General features: G+C 32.9%; 1 protein-coding gene across 1 annotated transcript in view; it reads left to right on the forward strand.

Annotated features, from left to right (window-relative positions):
• Positions 1 to 11,541, forward strand: part of COL24A1 (collagen type XXIV alpha 1 chain) — a 411,426-nt gene that overhangs the window by 107,932 nt on the left and 291,953 nt on the right. Inside the window, 2 exon segments of the mRNA XM_017850789.1 lie at positions 2,903 to 2,956; positions 6,185 to 6,229. Coding sequence (XP_017706278.1) covers positions 2,903 to 2,956; positions 6,185 to 6,229 — 99 coding nt within the window.

An 11,541-nucleotide genomic window follows, 5' to 3' on the forward strand; every position in this document is an offset into this window, starting at 1 on the left:
ATTCTCCAGCTGCTTCACTTTCGAGTAAGAAAATTATAGATGTTTCGCTTTATTAAAGTTATGTATAAAGGAACACATTCTCTCTCTCTTTTCTTTCAGTTTTTGCTTGTTCATACAATCTGTGGAATATAAGGCAATTTTGGGCACCTTTGACAAGGAAAAACACCTAAAAAAGTTTTCAAGATGGATGATGGCAACTTCTTTAATGGCAATACTTAACTGAACTCTAAGGAACTAAAATCTTCCAAAAGTTTTATTGCAGGCAACTTAGATATGATTCTTGAGACATTTATCTCTTTCTTTTAAAATGAAAAGATAAAATATGCATAACATAAAAGTTCCATTTATAAACCCTCTTAAATTATATAGTCAGTGGCCTTAAGTACATCCACATTGTTGTACAACCATTGCCACCATCCATCTTAAAACTTTTCATCTTCCCAAACTGAAACTCTGTACCCAATAAACAATTCCCCATTCTCCACTCCCAGTCCCTGGAAACCACCATTCTACTTTCTGTCTCTATGAATTTGACTACCCTAAGTACATCATGTAAGTGGAATCATACACTATCTGTCCTTTTTTGAGTGGCTTACTGCACTTAGCATAATTGTCTTTAAGGTCCATCCATGTTGTGGCAGTTATCAGAATCCTTCATTTTAAGGCTGAATAATATTCCATTTTATGTATATACAACATTTTGTTTATTCATTCATCTGTTAATGAACATTTGGGTTGTTTCCACCTGTTGATAATTGTGAATAATGCTGAGATGGGTATAGAAATGACATTTACTTTTAATGCTTGAATTCTTCAGTATTTGTTATTATGAAAGTATTTACTCTGAAAATCATCCATTCTGTGATTCAAAATAAGAAGCCTTTATTTAAATCTTAGTAAAATGACCTACTATATCTCTACTTTAATTTCTTTTATACTTTGGCTTTTCTCTGCATCCATATAACTACTCTTCTCTCACACCCCTATTTCACCCTCTGTCTGATCAGTGAGAATTTTTCCTATTATTTTCTCCTCAGAGCTTTAGTCTGTCTTTAAGACTTCAGACATATCTGTCCTTCAGATTTTTTTTCTCTATGAGCTTTTTCTATGAACCCCACATCTCGCAACTCCCTGCCATGATAATTACATTTGAATACCTCATTATAACCACAAGTTCCAAATAACTAACAAAACTCATCCTCTTTATATCAAACTCAGCTTTTCTATTTGTTTTCCATATGTCTATCGGTGGTTATCATTTGCCTGTCAAGCCAATTGTAAACTTTAGAGTCATCTTTTCTCTTGATTCTTATAGATAGATAAAGACCTGTGTGACCCACTGTAATCCAAGTGAGTTTATAAAGTGAAAATTTGATTATATCAAAACTGTGTCTAAATTTTTTAATGACTCACGGTGTAAATTGCAGACTTGCCATCATAACAAAAAAGACTCTTCATGATATGACCCCCTGCCACCCTTTCCAAACTCAGCTCTTGCCCACCAATCACACAGACTATTTGCAATTCTTTGTAAAAGTTATGTCATTTCATTCTGATTGATTGACTGATGGCACATTGTTAGCCCTGCCTTTTCTTTTCTTCAGGACTTAGTTCAAATGTTGCTTCCTCAGTAAAGCAAAGCACCATTAATCTTCTCTCTAGGCAAAGCTGGTCATTCTGCTTCCAAAGTTCCCATTGTTTATTTGTCATATCACCTATTACATAATCATGTAACAATTATCATATGATATTACAATTATTTTTTTGTATGACCCTCTTTCCTAATAAACTATGTACTTGTTGAGGGCACTGATTTTCACATGCATCTTTATAAACCCAGTACCTGACACAAAATGGCTACTAAAATAATGTTTGTTGAACCAATAATCTGGACCCATAATCCTTCAAATTTAGACCACTTAAAGAGCTTCTAACAGGTTTGCCTATATTCAGTGTTTCCTGTCATGGCTGTATGCTGTATCCTATCAACAGATTAATATTTTAGAAATACAGCATAACATCAGTGCACTACCATACTCCCTAAAATCAGTAGCTTCCATTTGTCTAATATATAAAGTCTAAAATTTTTATTTTAAAATTTAAGATTCTCCTTAATCTAGCACCCAAACTACCATACACTTTATCTGTAAAATTGATGAAATGCGTTATTTCCCATAAGTGAGATATAACTAAGTTATATTAGAATAAAGTGCCTTGCATTGCTATTTATATGTATCTCTTGTTTCTCAGACCAGATTGGAATCTTTATTAAGGCAGGATGGGTCTTACACATAAAACTAACATATAAAACCATCTTACATACAAAGCATGTTATATATAAAATGTGATCAATTACCATTTACAAACACTCTCCAATTGTTACCATTAACAAAGACTTCCTATTTTGTCTTTATTTACTCTAATTACTCTTCTAGAGTTCTTTCTCCAGTCTCTGCTTATTAAGATTTTACCCACTCTGTAGACCTATCTCAAGTGACAGTCTCCTTTGAAGCCTCCTTTGATTGCCTTTGCTCCTGCCACATTTAAATGTATCTCTTCCTCCACTGTACTTCTTATATTCTTTTGATACCTCCATTCTGTCTTAAATTTTAGCTAATTATATACATATATTTTCTGCCCACTATAAAATTTAGTGAAGGAAATTATTTAGGCTCATTTTTATTAGCCACCATTTCTTAAATTATATTTTGTATATTTTTTAATGGGAATATTGATCTGTAACTTCTGGGAAAAAAGCAGTTAGGTGAGGGGAAGTTATTCACACTTGTAAGTCTTATAATTTCATGCTACTACAAATAAAATTTTAAGTACTTCTTTTTAGAATCACTTATGGGGAGAATATTCAAATGAAATAATATGCAGATTATTTTCTTGTTTTAAGGGTTTTATTGGCTCTCCTGGAGAAGCGGGACAACTGGGACCTGAAGGAGAAAGGGTAAGTCCATTCCCTTCAAATAGTATTTCTGAAATGATATACTTATGATAATGTATAACAGGGGTCATAAAATCAAATGCTAGGGAAGTAATCTTACTGAGTACAGCAGGTTAAGAAAAATCACCTGCCAGAATGTAATATTGATTTTTGAAAATCTTACTGAATTTTGTTAAAGAACGTAACATAAACATGATAGAAATATATATTAATGTATATTTAATTAATTGAAAATACGCACTAAAATACTAAAATATCTATGAAATTTTATTTTGTAATTCATTATCTTTGACTATAAATTCTTGACAAGTCTTGATTTTGAGAGCAATATGTGGTAGAATTTAGCCTCAGAAGATATATTTTTGTTTAATTTAATAATGGGAGATAGCTGTTAATAAATATTGGTACTTATAAGTAAAGACAGAACCTTTGCAAAATGGTTTGTTATACTAAAAAGGTTAATGAAGTTATTTATAGGAGTTATGGCATTGCAGCTTCATCATGTCTAGTTTTCAGTGCTATATGCAATCTATATGGAGTAATTTCTCTTTGTATTCCTTCATTTACATTGCCAATATTAATTGAAAACAGTAGAATTGAACAATATTAGTATATTGTCGTAGAATTTGAAATTAGAGAGTCATATTCAGAATTCAGCCTTCACCCCTATCATTATAAGAATGCAGTTCAGGCCAAAATGTTCATTTCTGGAAAGTGATTTTTGCAAATGAAAGTGAACATTCTTTGCTAAATGAATTTTTCAAATAAATAGTTTTTAGTGAGGGAGTTAAGTTATATTTTCTTGTAATTACTTGTGAATGCCCCTGTAGAGAAGAAATAACCAAAGAGTTTAAATGTGCTGTAATGACAATCAAAATGTCTAGCCATCTTTGGTGAGATGAGTTAAAGATGTTTCCCTGGTGAACATAGCAAGTTGTTTTGTTCAATAGCAAAAAATATCTTCAGCAGAACTCCACAACTAAGCCACCTAACCTTCATGCACTACAGCAGACTAGCAGAGGATGTATTTCATTGATCATGCAAAGAATTGATCTGCTGCTTCTTGACCCAATGATTCTGGTTTACATTATTAATTACTCTGCTTTTCATGACAACAATCCTTTTCTGATCCTTTGATGTGAACTTATTTCTCATAAATTATTTAACAAACCAAAATTATGTGTCCTTGTAAAATGTTGTCATCTTGGATTTAATGATCTTAAGCCCAGTGTTGACACTGGCCATCAATTGGCACATTGCTGTAATCACACTCACTAATTTTTACCAGTCTATATGAAAATATCAAGACCTGGCCGGGCATGGTGGCTCACACCTGTAATCCCAGCACTTTGGGAGGCCGAGGCGGGTGGATCACAAGTTCAGGAGATCAAGACCATCCTGGCTAACATGGTGAAACCCTGTCTCTACTAAAAATACAAAAAAATTAGCCAGGCATGGTGGCGGGTGCCTGTAGTCCCAGCTACTTGGGAGGCTGAGGTAGGAGAATGGCATGAAACCAGGAGGTGGAGCTTGCAGTGAGCCGAGATCACACCACTGCACTCCAGCCTGGGCAACAGAGCAAGACTTTGTCAAAAAATAAAAATAAAAGAAAATATCCAGACCTGTCTCAACATATAAATACACAAGACCAGTTTGTGATATTGAGCCCATCATGGGTACTGTGTCCTAATATTATTTGGCTATGTCAAAATTCTCATTAAAACTATGAACGATGTAGCTAAAAGGGTGTTATGTTATAAAACATTTAAGTAAAAACAGAAGAGAGTAAGATACAGTAGTGCTAAGCATTGCTGAAAAAAATGGAAAGAAAAAGTCATTTCTGGGAGTCAGTACTGTACATTACATGCATATTGTGTGTATACACATACACATACATATGAAACATGTACACACATATACGTGTATATAAATGAAAAATGCTTATATAATTCTATCTGTATTATTTGACTTCTTGATGAGATTTAGGGAGGCTACTGAAAATTTAGGAAATAATTATTCTGTTTTTTTAAAAGGTTGGTTGTATTATGTAAATATATATATAAAGTCTTAATGAAATGAGTCCTCTTGCTCACCTGTGAACTCTTTTTTGATGATCAGATACATGAGTATTTTTTAAACACTGTTGACCTGAAAGTGAATGGATTACTTCAGCCAATGATGTCTTCTAACTTACCTGTATGTACTATTAATCTCAAGCTACATGGTTGTGACAGACTGCTTAGTCTACAAGTCTCAAAGTGATGATATCAAGATGCTTTGAACTGCAAATAACAGAAAACCACAATTCAAACTGGCTTAAGCATAAGGATTTTTTAATGATGATGATGATAATAGCAAATGATCTACTGAATGGTTTTATGTATGTGCATGTATATAAAAACAATTTAATAAATGGTTTTATATGCATGAATTAACTTCTTTATTTATATGTATATATATGAAATTTTAAATAAACTTATATATATGTGTATGTATATATACACGAATTAACTTCTTTATATATAAAACCATTTATTGAATGGTAGGTATTGTTATTCTTGTCATCATAGATGAAGAAAATGAGGCATACACAGAGGAAGTATCTTGTCTTAGGCTATATACAGGCAGTAAGAGCAGAGCCAGGATTTGGACAAGGTTTTGTCAGCTCTAAAGCCTGAGTACTTAAATACTGTACCCTACTGCTTCTTACATGACCAGAAATCCATAGGTTAGGTGGGCTGTAGATTCATCTCTCTGCTTTACCTTTTCTAATGTTGTCTTTACCCTAAGGCTTATTTCCCATATGATTGCAAGATTGCCAGTGCACAGGTTGAATGTGTCTTTGTTTATATCCAGATAGAGAGGGGAAGACAGAGAGGAGGGCACTTTCCCTTAGATATGGAAAATAAGACCTTCGTGTTCATCTGGTTATGCCAACTTTGGTAATATGCCTTTCTCTGGACAAATAACTATCACCAGGGAAACATCAAGATCCCATTTGGAAATACAGATGGGATGGATTCCTGAATAAAAGCAGAATTTTGTTTTGAAGAAGAAAGGGGCTGCCTCAGTTAAATTAATATATTGAGGCTTTTCTGAATATCACATCAGTTTATAGAATAATTTGTTTTGTCTTTTGCATGCTTTATTACTTTATATTGGGAGAAAAAGATCTATAGTACCTAATTCATTTATTCAACAAATATTTCCTTTTTCTTTTCTATATTCTAGGGCATTCCTGGGATCCGTGGAAAGAAGGGTCATAAGGGGAGACAGGTATCTTCATTTGTGTTTTTGAGGTTTATGTTAGAGCAATATAACCTGGTTTTGTGTTCTTATCTATTAAAATATGAAGACACTTTTTACTGTTTGTTGTTTATAATCGTTCCATTTTAATTTTTGCCTCTTGAATAGTGTATCAAATAATACCTGAGAATATAAAGGAAAATTTAGATTAAAAAATAACTCAACTTTGAACACTTCTAACCCTTTCAATATACCAGTGGAAAACGCTTGCCTCTATGGTAAGGAGCTAAAATGCCACAGAAAATACATGAACAACTTAAAACACAAATGGTAGTACTATTCAACCAATTCTACATGACCAGATGTTGTAGAGGTTCAACCTCATGTTCTAGAGAGTTTTAAAATGCGTGCTTCAGCTGTTAATTATTTAGTAGATTAACAGAGATTAGTTTGCTACAACTTCTTGTATTTTCAGGTTTAAAAAATCCAGGAAAGTGAATTTTACTAGGTAATATAATAATTTCAGAGATGGCAGGAAATTGTGACATCATCCAGTACCCCACTGCTTAACAAATGAGAAAAATGTGGTCCAGAAAGGCATCCTGAGGTTCTCCTTGTTAATCTAGTATAGTCCGTGAAGATAAAAGTGAGATTTTCATAACAGCTTTTCTAAAATTTTGTGTGCTTGAATAAAATCTTAATGATAATACTAAAGGACTGCAGCTCTCACCAGAATATTCAAATCATTTTGAAACATTTATCCTTCAAGCTTTGCAATACTCCTTGAAGGTAAAATAGAGTAAGTATTAATGTCACCATAATATAGGTGAGGAAAATAAAGCTTAGAGATGTTAAAAGACTTGCTTAGATCAGATAGTTGAAAGTGGTAAAATCAGTAATTGAGCAAAGCTCCACTGAATCTAAATCCAGAATCCTTTTCCTTACTGCTTAGATATTTCTGCTTTGTCTTCTACTCACACTGCTTAGAAGAGGCATGAATTGTTTTTTCATGATGTCTGGCCAAAATGAGATACAGTTATTTTAAAGTTTAAAGATTTTAATATATTAAGATAAACTTACCAAACTGTCAAGAAATACAAAATAAGCCAAACGTTTTGGTTCCCTACAATTACATTGAACTTAAAAGCTAATCTTATAATGGTTATAACAGTAGAAACTGCCATCACTATTACTATATCACCATTTTTAAGTTCTCAAGCACCATGATAAGTATTTAGTATGCCATCTCATTTAACTATGATCTGTTATACTTGAATACATTGGTGTGTTGTTATTATTATTATTATTATTTTATTTTTACATTTTAGCTCTCATACACATATCCCAACAGAAAATAACTTTCTATTTATTGGGTATCCAATTTCTAATCCAAAATTCTAAAGATTGACAATAGGTGGTTTGTTTTCTTTAGTCTTGTTTACTCCATTCTGTATCTTCAAATTTTCACCCTTCTCCTATCAATGTATGCTATTAATAAAAGAACCAAGAAAATCATTTTGCTATAATATATAAATTACTTCCAATGCTTAAAATGCTGCCTTACCCTTTGGCAATTATTTTAAGTATATTGAGTGTGAAGGCAGGGCGCAGTGGCTCACGCCTGTATCTTTGCACTTTGGGAGGCTGAGGCGGGCGGATCAGTTGAGATCAGGTGTTCAAGACCAGCCTGGCCAACATGGCAAAACCCCATCTCTACCAAAAATACAAAAATTAGCTGGGTGTAGGGCGGGTGCCTGTGATCCCAGCTACTCAGGAGACTGAGGCAGGAGAATCACTTGAACCCAGGAAGCAGAGGTTTCAGTGAGCTGAGATCGTGCCACTGCACTCCAGCCTGGGTGACAGAGTAAGACTCCATCTCAAAATAAATAAATAAATAAATAAATAAATAAATATTAAAAATAACATAGAGTCTTAAGACAAAATAACTAACCTGCAATGATGGAATTTTAGACATTGATGAGCAAATTGAATGTTTTCTCAAAGCCCTTGTATGTATCACTTAGATAACCACCAATTATTTCATTTGCTAATATTGCTGATCTCATGTAGACATCAACTTGATTTTGGCTTTGGCAATGTATAGGTAATTTCTAGTTTCCTACTATAATGAATTATGAAATTATCCAGAGACCTTTATAGACAACTTCTGGTTTTGTAATCCATAGGGAATTATAAAATTATCCAACCGGAGCCTATTGAATTGAAAAAGGGAGTTTAAGAAAACAGTGGAAAAGTAGTGAATGAAATGATTACGGGGCTCTTGTTTGATTGCACTCTTCTCTTTATTATAAAATTTGCAAAGCTTTATTGCTTTTAAAATATATACATATGTAATAGATTTAGATCTTTTGAAAATTGTATTTGAAAACATATATTCATTTTTTCTGACTAATATTTATTTTAAAGTCTGTCTAGTATGGTAATATATTATGTATGCTATGTATACTTTTATCATTTTACCACAAAATGATTTGTCTATATTTATAAGGAAAATATGAATACTTAGAATAAAATACAGTTACAACCACATGTCAACTTATGGCAAGGCTGACCTCAGAGACTGTCCTAGAATATATTATCCTATGTATAAATGCCCCCCTTATTCTTTCTGTTTATTATAAATAAAATCATCTTCAAAAGATATTATGCGCCATAGGATTCTTGTATTTCAATTCAGATGATTAAAATTCCATGAGAAACATGGTCATTTATTACTGTTTTAATAACAGTAAAAGGAAAAGATCTTTTGATAATCTGTCCACTCTCTTTGATGTAGAAAATAGTAGGTGTGTAGAAGATGAATATGGTCATGTTCTCCTGGTAATTTGTTAAATTATGTTTACTATTAATTGTGAAATACAAAACAGAACTAAAATATTCCAGGCTACTATGAAGTAGATGGATGACACCTATACCTTTGAGAGAATGTGACAGAAACCTGGAAATGCTGAAATCTGAACATACTAGCATCTGAGAAACTTTTGGCTTTGCATAAGTCAAAAACCGTTTTAATTTTCTGCTGGTTTGAGAGCTATTTAGAAGTTTGGGCCGGGCACGGTGGTTCATGCCTGTAATCCCAGCGCTCTGGGAGGCCGAGGCGGGCGGATCATGAGAACAACAGATCAAGACCATCTTGGCCAACATGGTGAAACCCGTCTCTACTAAAAATACAAAAATTAGATGGGCGTAGTGGCACATGCCTGTAGTCCCAGCTATTCAGGAGGCTCAGGCAGGAGAATTGCTTGAACCCAGGAGGCGGAGGTTGCAGTGAGCCAAGATTGTGCCACTGCACTCCAGCCTGGCAACAGAGTGAGACTCCGTCTCAAAAAAAAAAAAAAAAAAAAAAAAGAAAGGAGAAGTTTGGATTGATATTTCATTGTAGTACTGCTGTGTAGATACAATATCATTTCATTTACTATCATTAGGTAGAATCGTATTAGAAGATGTACTTTATCACAACTATTACCCTTAAGTTTTTAAATTAATATTTCTGTTTTTTTCTAACTTTTTTATTTTTAATTTTTGTGGATACATAGAAGGTGTATGTAGTTATGAGGTTCATGATACGTTTTGATTTTTGGGTTTTAAATGAGCTGGTTTCCTTAAATTTTAGGTAGAGCGATACAGTTAGTCTTATGAGCATGGAGTGTGATTCAGTTTTAAATAGTTACAACATATAATTTATAGAACAATAGTAGCTATTTTTAGAGAAATCTGTGAAGTTTTATTAGCATTTTATACTTAGATTTTTCAAGACTCTGAATTTAAGCCCAGAAATTAGTAAATTACTTCACTTTCTGTTTTATGTATTATATGAAACAGTCTGACAGTCAATACGGTGAAAGCAATAGCCATAAAAAACTTCAAAATCGGAGTTCAGGTCTTTCTACCTATTGATCAGGATAAGTTTCTTTGGACTACTGAACTGGATTCTCAGCTGTGTAGTAAAGCTTCGTGTTTCATATGGAATCGTTTGCAGAACTAGTAATCATATTATATATACATATACCATGGAAATGGAGTAAAAGTCTTGTCTAAAATTGTCCAACGAGTTAGTAACGTTACTAATTTTACATTTGGGAAGATGTTGCTATAAATCACGTGCTCATACTGCTAGCCAAATGATCACTTATTTCTCTGAGTAAACACAAAGCATGGAATTAAGTTGTCGTGAATGAGCTTAGTGCTGTCTGTGTTTTTCTTTTAATGAACTTAGACTTACAAATAAGAGCTATCTTCTCTTAGACAGTATAAATATTTTATGAATGCAATTGAAATGGACACATTTTATAATAGCATATTATTTTGGTTATTCAAGAGGTATTTATTTTTTTAAAAGAGAAAAGTATTTATTATTTAGCCTCATAATGGTATGTTTAAATTTAACATTTGTGTTAAAATGTATTTCCACTAAATCTTATTTCCCAGAAAGTTCTTTTTTCCCAAAATAAAATGTTATGTTTATTAGATTTAATTGATATTTGTAACACACTTCTTTCTTCAATAAGGACCATTAGTTTGAAGTGGGAGAACTGTTTTGTTAGGCATTTGGTATATTTTAGAACCAAAGATTATTTAAAAATAGTTATATTAACAAATTCACTTGTTCCTTGGTCTTATATTGTTGGCATTTTAAATGTTTTTTTCTTCCTTGTATTTTAAGCCGTTTTTTATTTCAGGATTTTAGCATAAGTACTTACTAATCACAACAATTATTTTTAAAGACCTCCTGTAATCACAGTTATTATTAGTCAATGTATGTATGTCCTCATGCTTTTGGATAGTGATGTGTAGTTCTGACCTCTTCCTCGCCTTCCCTCCTGCCCTCCCTACATGTCACAATTGGATCAAAACCCTTAATGTTAATTAATATTAGAGAATACCCTGAGGCTCTCTGTGCCTTCAATGAAACTAACCGTTGAAGATAGAGAAGCCAAAGAGGCTATAATTGTTTCATCCTTTTGCTCTCTATCTGTGGATATTTGAGTTCAACTCAAGTTCATTCTCCGAAGATTTCAGGAAAAGACAAGATAGTAGTCAATCTTAATTGATCAGGAGCCTTTCAACACCATAGAACTACTACTGTTTTGTTTTACATGCTTTAATGTCTTTATTTGAGAATCTTCTTGGAACATATCTGATGTGAGTCAGATTCTTTAAAAACCTAAGTACACTGATGCATAACAGAAAAGAAGAATCCTGTTCAAAAAATAAAATAAAATAAATAGGGGAGGCAGGGAGAGAGGATTTGTTATGTATTTGATAAGTTTAGATTTCTTACACCTCACTCCAAGTAGCTTCCTTTTAGTGTCAAGTTTCCA

The sequence above is a fragment of the Rhinopithecus bieti genome, unplaced genomic scaffold (genome assembly GCF_001698545.2).
Source record: "Rhinopithecus bieti isolate Rb0 unplaced genomic scaffold, ASM169854v2 scaffold_1467, whole genome shotgun sequence".
Taxonomy (NCBI): domain Eukaryota; kingdom Metazoa; phylum Chordata; class Mammalia; order Primates; family Cercopithecidae; genus Rhinopithecus; species Rhinopithecus bieti.